At 39.2% G+C, this 18930-nt stretch overlaps 1 protein-coding gene across 2 annotated transcripts in view; it reads right to left on the minus strand.

The window, feature by feature from the left end:
- Window positions 1–6842: 6842 nt before the first annotated feature.
- Ikzf2 (IKAROS family zinc finger 2) overlaps window positions 6843–18930 on the minus strand; it is a 154774-nt gene continuing 142686 nt past the window's right edge. For both annotated transcript variants that reach the window (XM_036172734.1, XM_036172733.1), the window contains 2 exons: window positions 17163–17306; window positions 6843–10909 (listed from right to left, as the gene is read on the minus strand). In XM_036172734.1, the coding sequence (XP_036028627.1) occupies window positions 10185–10909; window positions 17163–17306 (869 nt within the window). In that variant the 3' untranslated portion in view covers window positions 6843–10184. The remainder of the gene's footprint in view (window positions 10910–17162; window positions 17307–18930) is intronic.

Below are 18930 nucleotides of genomic sequence, written 5' to 3' on the forward strand. Positions count from 1 at the left end.
TTGGTTCCTTCCCTTTATTAATGGAGTTTGCCCGTCAAATCCTGAACAAATCGGTTCAGGAAACAAAACACTGTACTACACATTTCTGGAATTAGTGTCAGTTTTAGTCTTGTGGCTGATTTTGGATATTTATAAAATGAACAAACAAACCAACCATAAATGATTTGAACTCTGTTTCCTTGCCAAGAAAATGAAATTGACTAGCAGATAGTATATAGTTTCCACAAGAAATGTGAAAGGGACTTAGGAAAAGCCAGTGATAATTGTGCTCATTTGTAAAGCACTTACCAGAAAGGATCTGGTTAGAACTTGCATATATCTAATTGCACAAAATCATTCACATTGTTGAAATAGATTGGATTTCAGAGTAGTTAATCAAAATTGTGAAAGGGCCATGGAGAGCACTCAGAAAATGATCATGACAGATTCTATAGAAGAGAGAGGAAAGAGAAAAAAAAAAAACCAGGTTTGATGCAGAGAAACAAAGAGGAAAGAGGGGGGAAACAGTAAAGGAAAAGAAAAAAGAAAGACAGCCACTCATTTCCGGCTATGCATATCCCATTTCCAAGGCATGATGCACCCACCTTCACTACCTCAACGACCAAATATCCTGAGTTACTCACTGCTCATTTTAAAAAGAGAGTATTAGATTTGGAGACTTTGGCATCAAAAAAAAAAAAAAAAAAAAAAAAAAAGTTGTCACGAATCAGAATCCTTTAGGCTTTTATCCTCAGAACCAACACTTGGGTCTAGGTAATTGACATTATACAGTGTTGCCAGTCCCTTCTTTCACATTGAGCTGTTCACAAAGAATTCTTGGTAGAGCTGGCTGAGTCTGACTCCAACAACATCTGTTAAAGTGATAGGACAACACAGAACAGAACACTCCTCCTTTATTGTAGGCTCGCCTAAGCTGCAGCAGACCCCAGCCTAAACACCCTTACCTTACGGCCCTTTACCTTTGTATTTTCCTGGAGCATTGAAACATCCAGCTTCTTCATTGACATCCCAGTTGCTCTGAAGGTCATGTTCAAACAGCTCTTCTAAGGGTTTCTAGAACAAACATCTCAACACCAGTTTGGGCAGTATCTATTTTTCCTATTTTGAGGGACTTATATTTTGCTTGGTAAAGCCTAAGCTAAAAGCAATTGGTCTGATGGGAGATATCACCCAAGAGTGTAAGACACAGGAAGAAGAAATAATGAGGCTGGCATGCTGATTTTTCTCAGAGTGACCCTCTTTTTGGACTTGCCCTCATCTTTATCCAATTCAATTGTACATAGCTTGTGGCTTCCAAATGATTTTATTTCCTTTTTGCCCATTAGAGAGTTCAGGCAAACACCTCCCTTAGGAATTGTGAAAACCTACCTGTCAAATTAAGATGAATAAAAAAAAAGAACACTGGGAACTTCCCTTGGGCTACACTTGGGTTTTGGACACATAGGGCACAAACATTAGGGAGGGACATTGTTAAAACACTATGAAATTGCTTCATCATGTGACCTGTCCCTCAAGATCTCAAGATGGGGCCTTTGGCTTGAGTATGTTGATAATATATTAGCATATCAAGATGTCATCTTACTTCTGACTGGATTTCAACAAGATTCAAGAGCGTAAAGGATATTCAATTTAAAAAAAATGCTCTTGTTAATAGATAAACCAGAGCCTAACATTTCTGATGGAGAAAAGCCCTTTCTAACCATAGTACTAGTAGTACTTTGCTAAGTTTCTTCTGCTTGCTATTTCCCATTCACCCTCTCCAGCAGTAGGCTTCTATTTTGAAAGATGCTTTGGTCTAGGTTATATGTGTTCATCTGAATCTGTGCTCTCTCCCATTCCGTGTGACATATGGAAGGGAATTTATGGGGAACTATTGCAAATATCCACAGATTCTGTAAATATGTACCAATGAAAATTTAACAGCTATCTCAAATGTGTGTGGGACTTTATAAATTGGCACAAGAGCTAAGCAGATAGCTAAAGCTAAGTAAAATAAATTTTCAGTCATCTGGACCCTTTTAGAATTCTACTTGGGAATTGTCTTTGTAATAGAACAATCTTCTCATGGAAAAGATACAGTCCTTATGAAATCTGAGGCATGAAGGGTAGGGCTGCACAAAGCGGAGCTAGCAATCAAATCTACTCCAATGATATTACCAATCTATCACTTACTCCACGATTTTGTTAATTACTATTATTCTGTTCTTACTACTAAGAAATGCCGGGTTATGATATGATGAGTGACCAAATGCAAGCTACATTTTTCTTTCCTTATGACTGATATCCTTTAGAACAAGCAGTGCAACTCTGGCATGGAGATATCTTAGATTAATTTTAAAGGTTAAAAACAGGATTACATGAGAGAATTATCCAAAGCAACGAGATGTCATCCTTGACAAACATGTGATAACTTGTTCTCTGCCACAGTAGACTCTACAGAGTGCTGGGGAGCAGCTAACATCTAAGATGGAGAACCAATGACATCACACACATCTGAGCTCTGGAACAGGACCGAGACACACACAAACAATGGCCATGACCAAGCCACTATGTAACAGTTCAGTCTTCGGCGACTGGAGGGATGTATTCGTGTACAGAATTTTCAACAAAGTTTTTATAACAAACAGTTTCTGTCAGAAGTTTATTTTATTGGTAAAATATTAAATAATATACAGAATTAAAAACTGCACTTACACTTCTGAGAAGAAATAAATCTTGGACAAATTATATGCTTGTTCCTGAGATTGGCTAAGTTTCTTCCAGTAGCTGTGCACTCAGACAGTACAAACCTTTATAATATAACCCTTTCACAAAGTATTACAAAGTTTCTGCAGCTTCTTGAGTTGTACACACATACACACATTCACACATGCATATACAACACTCACACACATATACACAGTACCCACGCACACACACAGAGCGTGGATGTGTGTGCATTAAAAACAAAGAAAACACAAGTCCCACATTTTAGTCTGCAGTGATAAAACTGTTCAGTGGAGGTCTCCCAATCAGTACACAGCAGAGTGCCAGCTCACACAGCTGCAGACTGTTGCAGTTTTTCCACAGTAAACCCCATTTTCTGAGGTATTTGAGCCTTAAAAAAAAAAACAACAAAGACAAAAAACAAAAACCCCTACATTACACTGAGCAAACCTGAAATACAAGGTCTGGAATTTTAATTTTACAGATATTTATATATATATATATATATATTTCTTTTTAAACAATAGTTTTTATTTCCCCAAATTATTAGTTTGAAAAAATGAGGTTTACTGGTTTGATTTTTTTTTCTTTTTTCTTCTAAAAAAAAAAATCAAAGTATTCTAGAAACTGTCAAGCAATTAGTCCTTAAAATAGTCTAATTACCTTTGGTATTGTTAAAGAAAAAAAAGTTAAGTAGCCAAAACACATACTGTACAAATGCAGTAAATGCCTTCAAAAGAAATGCCAAAGAAATGTTACTTTTAAACAAAACATGTATTTACATTACAGCAGTTTTGCTACGGGAACATAGGTATTAAAAAAAAAAAAAAGAAAACAGCAAACTACATATAAATATGGGTGATACAAAAGATATTTCTCAATCTGCATGAAAACAGGTCTGCTTCAAATATTTAAAATTTTTTCTTCAACAGGTAATATGGATTGAAACCTGACCTAAGTGCTTTGATATTTATTTTCCAAAAGGAAGAAAAATAAAAACATTAAATATTAGTTATTTAACTTAAGAGTATTAGGTATGAGTGGGAGAAAAAAATCCAGTCTGTTCAGATTTCTGCTTCAGGATATGCTTCTCCCTCACGATTTCAAAGGTTATTTAGGCTAAAGGAAGCTTCCAGGAAGTCAGAAAAGCTGTTTGTTTCTACAGTTTCTAATCTTTTGACAGTGGAGTGGTTTTCGTCCTTGTTTATTAGGTCCTTTGACATGTTAAATTTCCAACAGTTCTTTTTTGAAGAAGAAATGTCAGAAAAAGGAAAAAATTACCATAGTTTTTAAGACTTCAAGAGGGGTATTGCACTTTTATGGAAAGAAAGAATATCTGTTAAACAGGATAGCAAAAGTAACCCTTCTGAAACTGCAAATAACACCCAGTCTAAAAGGCTGGACTATGTGAGCAAGCATGGGGCCTGGAGACCCCTTCCGAGCCTGGAACATCACTGCAGAACTTTGAAAGCCCTCGTCCTCTTAATTGGAAGAAAGCTAAGACTCTTTGCTTTACATTTTTATCCTCTTTCTAAGCAGGTTTTTTTTTTGGGGGGGGGTATCTATTCTTTATAACTTGTATTTTAGAAGAAAGCCAAACAATTTAAAATCTAAGCACAAAGGAACCAGACATATCCTCTGACTATAGAGTCTCAGGAGCCGTGTTAGGTGCCTCATACTTAAGAATGAAGTAACGTAAGGACTCTACAGCTTACCATCTCAACCCAACCACTCATTAAAAATATGGAACTACAGTGAGTATAAAAATACACCAGCAGATTATACAGCTAAGAAAAACTACTGGGAAAACCATTAAGACTTAATGAATCAGAAGTTCAGAGCTGACCTCCTAACGATGAGTGTCAAGTGTCAAGAATCCAGGGACAACGGAGGAAGGGGCTGTGAACTGCGTGGAGAAGAAGGTGTGAGAGGAAGTTACAACCGAAGAGGTAAAAACCCAACTTTGTTATACAGAAGGGCCCAGGATCGATGTATAAAATCTCAAGTGTTCCGCCATCAAAACTTTTTTTTTTTAGATCACAGTTTCACAATTTGAACAACTTTTTAAAAAAGACAAAACAACTGCAACAAAAATAGCAAACCCTAGATTCCTTCTCTGGTTACAGTGACAGTGTATTCCTTTTCAAATCCATTTCCAGTAAATGAAACTCAGCGATCGCCTAGGAAGTGCATAGTAGGGGATTCAGTGACCTCCATCTGTCCAAACTTTCCTTGTTATGTGTTAGGTGAGGTAAACTGAAGGCCTGATTCACTGCAAACTGGCTTATTTGTACCTATCGGAAGTTTTTATTCTGTCCTTAACGTGGTTTAGCACATGACTTCTATATTTTCATATTAATTCATAATAAAAAAGTCATCTTAGGAAACTAGTTGTTTATGTGCCACTGTCTATATGGGAAAAAGGTGAATTTATGACAAGTTTATACAGAACATATACAAATGGAGTACTGTGGGAGAAAGACATCATAAATAGAATTAAGAACTCATTCTAAGAGTGCATATGAAAAAATACCCACAAACTCGCAGTACAGCAAGAGAAAAGAAAACCCCTAGAAATAGGTTACATAAAAACATTGTGGAAATTCCAAAATTTTAGGTCTCTGTAATAAATGTAAAAAGATTCAAGGTGTCATTAATTTGGCCTAAGAGTATACTATGACAGAAGGAAACACTAGCATATCACAGCTTCTTGGTCACGTGATGTCTACTTTATACAGCCAGCAGGTTATTTTCAAAAAGCTGTCATAGTTGAAGACTCTCTCACAAGTGACAGACAACCCCCATACGAAATATCCAGGATGACACTTTGGAGAAGAGCAATGTGGCCTGAGTGCTGAGTTTTGTTTTGTTCAAGGGAAACAATGATCTGCATTCCCACATTATTTCATAAAACAATGACTGGTTAGAAGACAGAGGATCCAGGACTAGAGTAACTCCAGTCAGGTATAAAAGAAAATGCAAAACAATACTGTAATTATTGACTCCAAATTCTACGAAGAAACCCTGTGTGAAGCAAAACATATTCGCCCTCAAGAATAGAGCAAAACACACAGCATAGTTCAGTTTGCTGCTGACATGACTCTGCTTTCTATCTTCCTCTGTCATGTAAGTGTTCAGAAATATTATTAAGCTAAAAAGATTAAAATCTGGTTTCAAAGTTTCCTGTCACTTTTGCCAGCTCAGCTGAAAAATTTGGAAATTCTTTTAGCAGTTATTATTATCATTATTATTTTTGCTAAGAACACAAAGGTGAATTAGAGAGTACTTAAATTTCATGTGATTTTTTTTTAAAAAAACACAGTAAAAGTGTGGTACAGCTAAAACAGTTAACCAATGCTCTCAATGCATTTTTAAAAGGCACCAATATAAAATTTTATAAGTATTTAATACGTTAAATTCAGGATTTAAGAGACCAGTTACTGTATATTTTAATTATTTTGCAGAAACTGGAAGACTAAAATATTTATAAAATAACTTTTATATATACAAAGCTTAAATTTACCCCTTGCTCTTTTTTTCCCTTTTGAATATGGGCAGTCCTTGTTAAAATAACACGTGAGGCCGGGCGTTGGTGGCACACGCCTTTAATCCCAGCACTCGAGAGGCAGAGGCAGGCGGATCTCTGTGAGTTCGAGGCCAGCCTGGTCTACAAAAGCTAGTTCCAGGAAAGGCGCAAAGGTACACAGAGAAACCCTGTCTTGAAAAACCAAAAACCAAAACCAAACCAGAACAAAACAAAACAAAAAAACACGTGAAATACAACTGAAGATGACCATAAGCCTACAATTTTATAATAAATGAATAATTCAAGGCCAAAAAACTGTGTAGCCAGGTATCCTTGATAGTCCTGAATTTGGGGCAGACAGCATTCCTGGTCTAGTACTCCTTCCTCTGCTAATCTTTCTACCATAACTTACCATTTTGAAGAGAAGATGAAGTAAGACTTGGAAAACACAAAGTCAAACCATGAAACACACAAAAGTCAAGGTCTTGTGAGATATGCAACTGTGCCACAAAGAGCACAAATACAAGACCAAGTTGCTAAATCATTTCCTGCCTTTTCTTCCTCTACAAAAAAAAAAAAAAGAAGCTACATTTCTTTAATATTTCACCAGTCAACTTAATAATATCTTTCCATTTTTTTTCCTCCCTGGATATAGATAATGGAGACTTGGAATATAAGTTGCCACTAGCCCTAAAGATACACTGACAGCTTTGGGATTTCTTAGTACTACCTGGAAAAGTCGACCTAAGTGCTGATGTATTAACTGTACTTTTAACTCTAAGGTTGGGAACACATCTGGGGATGCTATCTGCTTCTTTTCACGACTCCTCATTCAAAGAATGTGCCATACGCATGGCCTGCAAACTGTAATGTAGTCAAACAGCCACTGTATGTACGCCAGCCAGCCATGTTACTTCATCCTACATATCAGCCCTCATTTTTCCCCATTTGATTCAGAAAATTCTGAACGGAATGTTGGAGTGAGTGTTTCATGCCTCTCTCACTGTGCCCGCCACTGTTCTAGAATGCCTCTGTGATAGCAATTCATCACTGTTACAGCGAGTCAGCATGATTCTCCAAAAAGAACTGGGGAGAAAAAAAAATTCTGGGCAAAATCAGGACAGAGTCATCTGATAAATTTCTGCCCAACTGGAAAACACAGAGGATAACCCATTTTCATCCCCCTCAAATATGCTCTCAAGTGTAAAATCTCACCTAAATCAACTGGGCTTGTAACTAACTGTTAGGCAAATTTAATTTATTTGGTATCTGGTCCTCCCACTTAGTGTTAGGTGCCGCATGTTACCTATCGTCTTTGGTGAAAAGTCATTGAGAGTCCCTCAGAGAGCACCCCGTCCACAAAATGTGGACTGTAACCCACAAATGTTGAGTTCACCTTGATCTCTTTTGTCCCTGTCACACCTGAGCCATCTACGTCTTCTCCTGTCCATTGTGTCATGCATCTTACAAAAACAAAGCTAGTGTATATGTCCAGCAAATAGCTAACTCCCTTGAAAAAAATCAGGTTTTCCAATAAGATGGACTTGGAAAGATAGAGAATATGTTAGTACCATCTTCACAGGGGGAGTACACAAATCTTTATGTACACCTAAACTCAGTTTAATCCCAGGTCAGGGAGATACATGATCGTTAGTACAGTAGGTATGAGGAAAGAGAATGAGGAAAATTGATCAAGGATGCTAGCAGAAATTCAGACAGCCAAAATTATGAACACATTGACAGGCATCCAAATGCTTTGTTAAATTGCAGTTTTAAAACACAAAATCATGAGCCTTAACACTATCTACCTCATTCAAACGTAAATACCATTTCAATCACGATTTGAGAGTGTGCCGGGTAGGTGGGGGTAAGGGAGTCTTGACTAGATGCTTTATCCCTGAGTAAATTGTGTTTTCACAAATTACCAAGGGATGGAAAAACCCAAAAAATGGAAAACCCCACTGCTGGCATTCACTTTATCTCTGTTTTGGTGCATTTAATTACATGTAAAGGAGACTTTTGGACATTTCTCCAGAAATAATTAAAGATAAGGATTAGTAAAAGAGAGAAGTCAGAACTTTTTCTACCTAGCGCTAGCTATGTTAGAGCTAAGAAGTTCCTTAAGTGAACAGATGGAAATCTGCAATGTGAGTTAAGAGAACACTGCTCATAAGTGGGTAGTTCTCAAGTCTTGACACGGTCCAGGGCACTCTGCAGTTACAGGGTTCAGCATCCTACTCTAAGGTCCTCCGGAGCAAGTTATTTGTCACTCTTTAGCAGACCATCAGCATTTACAAATGGCTGTCAGATACTCCAGTCATGGTTAGGCCTGTTTTCCTCAAACACAAGCAGCAAGTTATGTCTGCCAAAAGCATTTTGCCAAATGACTTGAGAATAGTGTGCTCCAATCCCACCCACAAATGCCAGTGGACTCCAGAGAAGAAGCCAAGCCCCCACAGAGATCAACTTCAAACCTGCACATGAAATATGGAAGTTACATGCCTTGTGCAAACAAAGAGGAGACAGAAAATTCTCTACCAATGGATTGAGATTCATTTCTTACAAGAACTTAACAGAACTGATTTTTTAAGTGCAGGACCTTTACCTGAAGACTATCACATTCTCAACTCCAAGAAGAGAAAAGAAAACTTTGTTGCTCTTTTGTTGGAGCTGCGGTGTGATCTTCGGGTCACAAAGAAGTTCCCTTTTGCCTGCAGCAAAGGTAGTAACTGTTACTACTGAAGAAGTAGTGGAATAAATAGCCCTCGCTAATGAATGACCTTCCAGGGTTCAAAGGACCACATTCAGGTCCAATTAGCAGTTGCTCCAAGATTTTGAAAGAAGCAGCCGATAGTCAGGCTTCTTAAGACCTTCTATTCCAAGAGTCAAAGAGGAAAGGACTCTGGACAGAACACTGAGTGGTCACAGCTTGAAGAAAAATACCAGGAAAGGGTTCTCAGAGTGGGATTTCCCCCTACTGTTTGCCTAATTACACTTTTCTGCTGCCTGCTTAACACTGTTTAAATGCTGATAAAGTGGCGATCGTAAACACACCTTTAGAAACAAATATGTATACTAGGCTGCCATCACAATACAACTTAAAAATAAACTCAAATTGTGAAAAGCAGAATTCTTCCTGGAAATTACTGACTGCCTCTTACCCACTCTTAGACCATATGCTATTCTGAAAACTACATAAAAATACTATTTGTTACAGGTGTTAAAAGTAAGGCTGCCAGGGTGTCTATAAAATGCCAGTCATCAAAACTATGGAAAAACAGTGCGCAATTTTAGAAAAATAAGATCAAAGGACCTCAGATGTATCGTAGTGGCCCTTAACTACCTGTAGTTTAAAAGTTTTACTTTATGATACAGTGTAAAACATACTGAATATAAATTCCGTAGGGGAGGTAAACGTAGAACCCACAACAATTCAACTCATCCTAAGAGTTATTGAAAATAATAATGTGTTTGTGTTCCATGATCTCTAAGAACAGAAAATAAAATGGGTTTACATTTTGAGAGGAAAATTACTTAGACCATTTAAATTGCCCAAGTCCTACCCAGAAAACTTTCAAGTTTCCCGCCTTCCACCACAATCCTGAACATCAATAGCAAACCAGAATATTTTAGGTGAATCTCTATGAAACAAATGATGTTTCCCAAAGCATGACAGGCCTTATATATGGATGCATGGCAGAAATCAACTGCTTTACACCCACAAAATAAACAAGCCAAGTTATCAGTGAACATCCCATCCCTTTTCTCTTATTTCTTTTTTTTTTTTTTATAATTAGGCAGAGCAAATGACGTTTTGTCCACAAAGTAAGAATTATAGACAGTGACAGTATTAAGAAGAAAGTATGTCACCATCTGAGGGAAAGTGGGATTGTAAGTGCAGTATTTCTTCATGTGCAGTTCTTCATAGGGGTCCCCTTTGGAATGAAAAGGCCTAGTGGAATGTGTGCTCCCCTCGAACAATGTGTGATGAAAACTCATAACGGTCCTGGCTTCTGTAGCCACAGATGTTGCATTCCAGTGGGTCCCGGTAGCCATGGCAACCCATGTGAATGGTGTACATGACATGGTCTAGGAAAAGGACTCGGCAGTGCTCACACTTGAAGGCCCTTATCTGTTCTCCTTCTCCATTGAAAACCTTATAGATGTCCTTCAGAGAGCCCTTGGTGGCCTTGGTAGCATCCAAAGCCTTGACATCCTCCTTCATGTAAGCTGGGCTTTGTTTCCTCTTGGGATTTAAGGCAGGGTTTCCTTGGTAGGATTGGTGGTCATCATGGCTGCTTTCTGAGTCAGTAGAATCGAGGCAGCTATTGCTGGGAGAGGCCTCTCTTTCCTGGGGTCGACTCTTTGGTCTGATGAGAGAGATGGGGCCATCCATGTTGTTTTCATGACTATCGGACGTTTCCCTGCTCATGGGTCTTTCTATCCTGTTTGGATGATAGACCTGAGAATAAGCTGAGCTGATCACTGGGGCCACCTCGGCGATTGTGCTTGGTGTGTGCTGCATCAGAGGATGAAGGGCCTCAGCTCCAAGGTAGGTGATTGCATTGTTGATGGCTTGGTCCATCATATGAGACTGCATCAGCTCAGCCTCCTTCTCATACGTTAAGTTCATATCAAAATGAATATCTGGGTAGCTGAATCGCATCAGCTTTTCCCCTAAAATTAAAAAAAAAAAGGAGGAAGAGGAGGAGGTAAAGGAAAGAAAAAGAAACAACAAAATTAGTGGTTGGATTAAAAATATAAAAATGTACAATGTTAACCAAACACTTCTTCCATTTTACACCAATTGTGCTGTTTTTACTCTTTAGGTCAAGTGTTTGGGCTCTTTTAATTCTGTCGAGATGCCCAGGGACTGTGACCATGCAAAAGGAATTTGTCACAAGCCATCTGAACTGGCTTTAATGCCATCACAGAAATGCAGCCAGCCTGAAAGCTTTTTTATCTTATTTTTAATTTTTATTAAAATGTTCATTTGCAAGGTGCTCAGGATCACAGGAGAAAGAATAAATGCCCAGTGAAAATCAATCGGAACCTGTGCCCATTCCTGCCTATCTCCAACACAGTCAATGAGCTACAGAGACCGGGCGAGTCTACAGAATCTGCTTATGCCCCCCCCCCCCCCCCCCCCCCCCCCCCACCCCCGCTGTCTATGCTGCTACACTCTTGAGCAGGGATAATTCCGTTAATTTAACTACTACTTTAGGAAAGAAAAGCTATAGAGATCAGGCAGGAGAATGTAAACAATTATTATTTAAGTGGTTGGAAAGCTGTATCGCCTGATAAGAGAAACGGAATTGAATTGAAAGCTACTTAATAATGTATCAAGGATTACTTTGAAAAATACTTATTCACAGAGTTGAAAAGTATTTTAAGTTTTGTTTCTTGGAAATGGCAACTTTTGACTTTTGCACCAGATATGTCGAGATGTGTGGCAATGATAACTTGCATGCCTGTTGTAAATCTCCCTGATTTTTCTTGTTTGAATGATATTGTTTCCCCTGTAATATAGCACACGTCTTTAATCTCAGCACTCAGGAGGCAGAGCCAGGTGGATCTCTGTGAGTTCGAGGCCAGCCTGGTCTACAGAGCGAGTTCCAGGAAAGGCTCAAAACATAGAAACCCTGTCTTAGAAAAAGTAAAATAAAATCTTCCCCAGTAATTTTATTTCAATACAAGGTCTGAATCTTAACCATAAAGCAGTTGGGGGGCTTCAAATAGAAAAAAAAAAAAAAGCAATATTCCTATGTGACAGAGTAGTTCATCTTTTAACAGCTCTGCCATTCAAACTGTGCAGTGTTTAGTTACTTTGACAAGGAAAACTTACAGATAACGCTTCTTAAAATAGTACGCGGTTGTATGCTATAGGATGTGTAAAGGCCTAATCTGTAGAGATGACAGATTTCCATAATGCTAGAAGAGGCAGCATTAAAACTTCAGAGTTGAAGAAATAGCCTTGCCAGGTGGTGGTAGCTCACACCTTTAATCCCAGCTCTTGGGAGACAGAGGCAGGTGGATTGCTGAAAGTAAGGCCAACCTAGTCTACAGAGTGAATTCCAGGATGGCCAGGCCTACACAGAGAAACCCTGTATCAAAAAAAAACAAAACAAAACAAAACTAAACTAAAAGAAATTGCCTAAAAGTTGACTGAGGTAATGATGTAGTAATAAAAACAACTAAAGAAAAATAAATCACCTCCTGACATCCAATTTAAGATATTGAGCCAGGTGTGGTGGCAGACACCTTTAATCCCAGCATTCAGGAGGCAGAAGCAGAGGGATCAGTGAGTAAAAGGCCAGCCTGGTCTAGACTATAGACTCTACAGAATTTCAAGACAGCCAGGGCAAAAAGAAACTCTGTTTCAGAAAAACAAAACAGCAAAACAAAACAAAACAACAGACCAACCAAAAAGCAAAAACAAATAACAAAATGATGTTAAACTTTAAAAAATTTCAAAGTTAGGCAAGATAAATCTGACCCATGTTCTCAAAGAGCTTAGAATTTAGAGACGGAGAGCTTAGAATGTATTTTATGCTCGAAGAAGAGGCAGATTTAACTTGAATAAGAAGGGTAAAGGAAGCCTTCCTGAAAGACATTAGGATGGAGAATGGAATAGCAAACATTGGCTATTGAAGAAGCATGGAGGTGGAGTTGCTGCCAGGAAGGCTTAGAAGTAAGAGGGGACGACTTAGAAATAAGCGATTACATTTCACCACGGCTGAAAGTGGAAACAGATGACTAAAATGAGTCAGAAACATGGCACACAGCAGGAGAGGGAAGGGTTTTATCCTGGGAGCACTACAGCTTGCAGTATTTAAACAGGGAACATGGCCTGATACGATCCTCCTTCAACAAGAGGATTCAGAATTTTGCTGCAGTCAGAGGCTTGGGGAAATGTAGCTGTGGTACCAATGGAGAAGGGTTAATGGGATGGACATTGATTTCAAAAATACTGTTACTAGGCCTTTGTGTTTATCTAGGCAGAGATCATGCAAAAGGGAAGCGTGAAGCTGAGTTTTCAGTCTTGGAAAATGGAATGGGTGATAGGAAGATAGAAAAGGGATCAATATGTGTAACAGGTATATCTGGTAAGTCCTCAGAAGAGGTACCTGGGTGTACGATTCAGACAGGATGGCCTCTGGTGATAGAGGGCAACTCTAGAAGCATGGCAGCTGGTAGCATCACTCTGCCAAGGGTAAACTGAAGAAAAGGTCAAGAAGAGTGTTTGGAAAATTCTTTTAAGTCAATAGAGCCAAGCTGGATTCTTTCACTTCAGAGCATATCTAGAAGGCCTCTGGCCCTGCTTCTCATAGAATGAGGATTTTATAATGCCAGAGAATGCAGGCTTCACATTTTTCTGTACAAGGACCCCAGAAATTCTTCAATAGCAGTTTCTGAGTGTGTTTCCAGGTCTGTACCTGCTTTGCACTAGCCGTGCTACTGGAAAGCATGTGTCTAGGCCAATCCTTAGAAAACACCTGATTGTCTCCATGCTTTGTGTGGGCTCCAATATGCAAAGAACTTGTATGGGCAGGTAGGGGTACCTATGAGTGTGTGTGTGTGTGTGTGTGTGTGTGTGTGTGTGTGTGTGTGTGTGTGTGTGTGTGTGTGTGTGTGTGTGAGAGAGAGAGAGAGAGAGAGAGAGAGAGAGAGAGAGAGAGAGAGAGAGAGATTGAGATTCTGAAAATGAAATAGGTCTTCCATGGGGCAATTATGTTCTCACTCCCAAAAGATTTAGTGTGGGGAATCTTCAGAATTCTATACATGTATACAGTTTTGTGAGGAGCAACAGAGAAGATGGAAGAAAAGGAGAGAAATGTTATAGAAACCAGGGGAAGAGTGTTTTTCAGAAGGATTTAAGATTTCAATAGTGGCAGATGCTCTTTAGGATGTTTGTGTAGGACACTGTCTAAAAAGGGCTCACTGGGCTCAGAATCAGGCAAATAGGTTGCAGCCTCCAAGAGAATACTTTCAGGGTAGCCTAAGCTGGAAAGCCAGGTTGAGGTTGCATGCACTGGAAAATGAGTAGAAGGAAGGAAAGCCTGGAAAGGAGGCACTGGGAATGCCATCTTTGGACAGGAGAAAGCAGGTTCTAGTATATAGAGGGAGACTTGGGCTGAGGGGAGGTTTTGGCGGAACTTAACAGAATTTCTCATCAAGTGCAGATAGGAAAGGGGGAAAGATGGAAACAGTATGAGGACAGGACAGAGAATTCAGGAGCACAAATCCCAGGAAGGAATCTGACTCGGAAAGAGGGATGCTTCTTCCACCATAAGAAGGAAAGGACATGAGGTGTTTACATGGATGCCCACAGCCCTACAGCACTGGAGTTTACATAATGAAATCATCTCATCTGTTCCCCAAGACTAGAAACAGAAGATCTCCAAGGACAGACATACCAAGTGTGTAGAGAGTAGAGCCATGTAAAAAATGGCCATGATGGAGAGATATAGTAGGAGAGAAGGCTATCCAGGGGTATATTAAAGCAATGTCACCACATGCTTTGGTTGGGCAATCTGGTATTTCAGATCAATCACACATTTACTTTTGGCGGCAGTCATTCACAGGGCTGTAGCAACTACCCCAGAACCACTTACTGGTAGCTGAGACAGAGTGTGGAAAAGATGTTGAGTCTGACTCATGGGGCAGAGAGATGTCACCAGGGGAAGTAGGGGAAGTAGGACAACAGGCAAGAGAGTCAGTGGTAAAAGGGATGAAGTGTGAAATCTAAGCTGCATAAAGAGGGGTAGAAGAGACAGACAGACAGACAGACAGACAGGCACCACTGCCTGGAGAATGCAGTAGGTCAACCAGCAGTGTTTAACTGAGGGGCATGGGAACAGGGTTCTTGCTAAGTCTGTAATGATGAAAATTTCCATTTTAAGATCATAGAAACCATAGAAAGCAACCATAGAAAGAGGTACTCAACTGATGACGCTACTGTTGGCTGTATACTACCAGAATGTATTCCAAATTAAGAAAAATCATCAAGTTTAAATTAAAAAATATAACACTATTTTAAAAGCTCATATTGGAGTTTTATAAAATCCTCTTTTGAGGAATCTCAGTACTTAGAAGGCAGAGGAAGGGGGATCTCTGAGTTCAAGACTAGCCTGATCTACACAGCAAGTTCCACGTAGCAAAGGACTAAAAGAAATCCTGTCTCAACACCCATCCACCCCCCCAAAAAGAAGGTATCATTTCTGAGTCAAGGGGAATACAAACTGTGATTGAGTAAATTCAGAATTAGAAATAATAGTAAACTGTACTTTCCAACTACATTAGTAGTCCGTTAGACAAGAATATTTATCTCACAAACTAATCATTTTTTAAACTAAATGAAGAGCTAGACATGGTATCTCATGCTTGCAACATTAGCACACAGTAGGCAGAGGCAAAGGCAGAGGCAGAGGCAGAGGGATTGCTGTGAACTTGAGTGTAGTCAAGAATGAGACATGGTCTAAAAAAAGGTACTTATATAAAACCTAAATATAATATAAGATAAAAATAAATAAATGAACTGCCACCTCTCTTCTGTTCACAGACACCTTCAAAAAGGAACAGGAAGACCGTGTGGTGGGCACATGCCTTTAAATCCAGCACTCGGGAGGCAGAGCCAGGTTGAGTTCTAGGCCAGCCTGGACTTCAGAGCAAAAACCAGGAAAGGCACAATGCTACACAGAAAAACCCTGTCTCAAAAAACCAACCAACCAACCAACCAACCAACCAACCAAACAAACAAACAACAAACAAGGAACAGGAAGGAAAGCTGCCACGATGGGTCACTGAGCACAATCTAGGGTGTTTAACCAACTTCATATAAAATACAGCTCTTGGGCTCATCCGTTAGCCTGCCCTATGGGATGCTCACTAAATCCCTTCAGTTGGTTTTAATGTGACAAGTGATCTGCTAGTTCTCTACTTCAAATTCAAAAGAAGCCTTCTAAAGGTTTTACTGGACAACAGCATTCTCATAACCTCCTTGAATAGCCAAGGAAAAAGCTAGTTCTCAGCCACTGCTTAGTAAGGGTATCCTTCCAAGTTCTCTGGTGGTAGAATGTGAGCACCTGTTTTAATAGTTTTACCTCTTCTTTAACCATATCACTATAAGAAAAGAGATATTATGTATATGAGAAATAATGGTTCTTTAAGAATTCTTTCTACTGAAACTCTCTGATTCATACATCCTTCAAAAAGTGCAAGACCCTCTGTCCCCAGAGATGGCCTAGAACACACAGAATAAATGAAGAGTGACACCAGCATTGGGCAGACCAGAGAACGGCTAAATACTTGGAAATGAAAGGTGAAGTCTACACACATGATTCTTCATCTTTTCAATCAAAAGTCATAGGCTAGATGAAAAAAAAAACCACAGATGTAAAAAACATTTTAGATAGACACTCTACATTATTTTTTGAAGACAGTTAGGGAACTCTTGAAGTGCCTTTTAATTCTAGATCAAGAACTCAGAGAATTAATATTAGAAATTCAATAGTCAAAAAAGCTGACACTAGTAGAAATGGAAAGGTACCACAAATGTGACCATTTAGATATCAGCTCTAATTCAGTAGGAATTAAAATAACATGTTAGCTTTCCTGTATAATCTCACTTTATTATATATCATTGCATGTTGACATGATGCTTCCTATCTAGTAAATATCCTTTAATCCTTTTCCGTGTGCCTAAGGCTGTGTGTGTGTGTGTGTGTGTGTGTGTATGTGTGTGTGTGTGTGTGTGTGTGGTGCATGCGTGTCACAGAACGGGAGAGAAGGATGGAGCAAGGACATGGATATTTTCTCATATCACGGGACACACCACTCATAGGTCTAACACATGGAATCATGTTTTGTTTTGTTTTTCCACCACAGTCACCAGGTGTGGCACCATCCACCGTCTATCTGTGCTGCTTACCCACAAACTTCTGTGGAGTGGAGCTTTTGCGCTTTCCCATATTTGCTGTGAGCTTCTCTATGACAGCAGGTCTCTCAAAAGGCACCAGAGAAATATTGTTGTCCATAATAGGCTCTTGTTCCTTACAATCTTCCATAGGCGGTACTACATGAAACCATATACAAAGGCAATCTGGTGATTTCTCCAACATTTGAGAGACACAGATCAGTATGCTATCTTAATAAGTGTTATACAAGATAAGTTTGTCTACTCAAATAAAAGGAATTAAAATGCACAGTATTAAAGAATATTCTTTAACATTACACACACACACACACAGAGTTTATTTTTATGAATATCTCTCAGATCAGTGATATAAACTGTTGCCACTACCGACCGGTGATCAACATGTTCAACTGATTTTTTTTTTTCTCATTTTATTCCTCTGAAGTCTGTTTAGTACAGATCAAACTTGATAATACTTTAGACTGCACTATTATCAAGACTTTTCTACTTTAGTTTTCTAAAGTAATTTACACATGTCACCTTGTTTTGGAGAAAGGCTTAGCAGCAGCAGGGCATTGGTGACTCTTCCTCCACAGGCTTTCCTGAGGCCGAGGATTTTCTATTTGGTGAGGTGCTAGTAGCCTTCTTGGCAACGTAAGACCCGCACAAGTTCCTTCATGCAGGAGGTTGGGCTCTGCACTCGTCTGTACACAGTAAACTGTACGAGTTGTAAGACTGTAGTTTATTTCTATAAACAGCCCTTCAGGAGGCTACATTTCCACACTGTCACACTGGCTTGCTGAACTACGGTTCCACTCATCATGCCTGTCTCAGCTGCTGTTGGCTTAGTATGGACATTACGAGGATAGACAAGTGATTCACAAAAGTTGCCTTTCAGTAAGAATCCTGTCCAGGATGCTTCACTTAGAAGAGGGTAACATTCCACACCGATCAGATCGGGTGATTAACATGAGTTCTCAGAGGAAAGACCAGAAAGTTCTCTTTCCTCATTCAGCATACACTGTAGTGATTCTCCTAGAGCCTTTTATTTGTAGAGGACGGACCTACTGTGTGAAACCCAATGCATTCTAATCTACCAGGGGGATCCTGCTGAGGAACAGTGAAAAGTGTATAGCAAAGGTGAAATGAAAGTACATTTCACACAACTTATTGATTATCAATACCTGTTGCTGATCTTGAAATGAAAAAGATCATCAAAAAGGTGTCTTCACTCAGCCATTTAAAAAAAAAATGGGTAACCTAGTGGCTTGATCAGAAGAAGTTAAACATTAATCTGCATTTAATAAGGCACCCTCTGGTTCTGAATAATAAGAATTCTCTAGCTGCTGCACGTCAGCTTGGAAGAAGAAAGGCAAGGTGAGAATTAGAAATAAGGGCATGAAACACTGATACTGTTTATGATATTATTGAGAGGAAAATTTCTCCCAAAACATTACATAAGATAGTATGTGATCTTTTGACAACTGTAAAAATAACTTGGAAGAAAAATCAAAATATTTTAAAACAAAGGATTTAAAAAAAAAAAAAAAAAAAACGACCAAGATGACCACAGAACTCAGCTGAGGGAGCCTGGAGGCAGGAGGCTAAAATAATGGCATTGGTGGGCTGAGGAAACACACACTGGTATGGAGATTATGACCTTGTGTTTTCAGCAGTACATTTATAAGCACTTACTACCTAAACAAAGTAATTACATGCAGGACATGGTGGCTCATGCCTGTAAACCCAACACTTGGGAAGCTGAGGCAGGGGAACTGTCATT

This window comes from Onychomys torridus, chromosome 23, assembly GCF_903995425.1.
Source record: "Onychomys torridus chromosome 23, mOncTor1.1, whole genome shotgun sequence".
Taxonomy (NCBI): domain Eukaryota; kingdom Metazoa; phylum Chordata; class Mammalia; order Rodentia; family Cricetidae; genus Onychomys; species Onychomys torridus.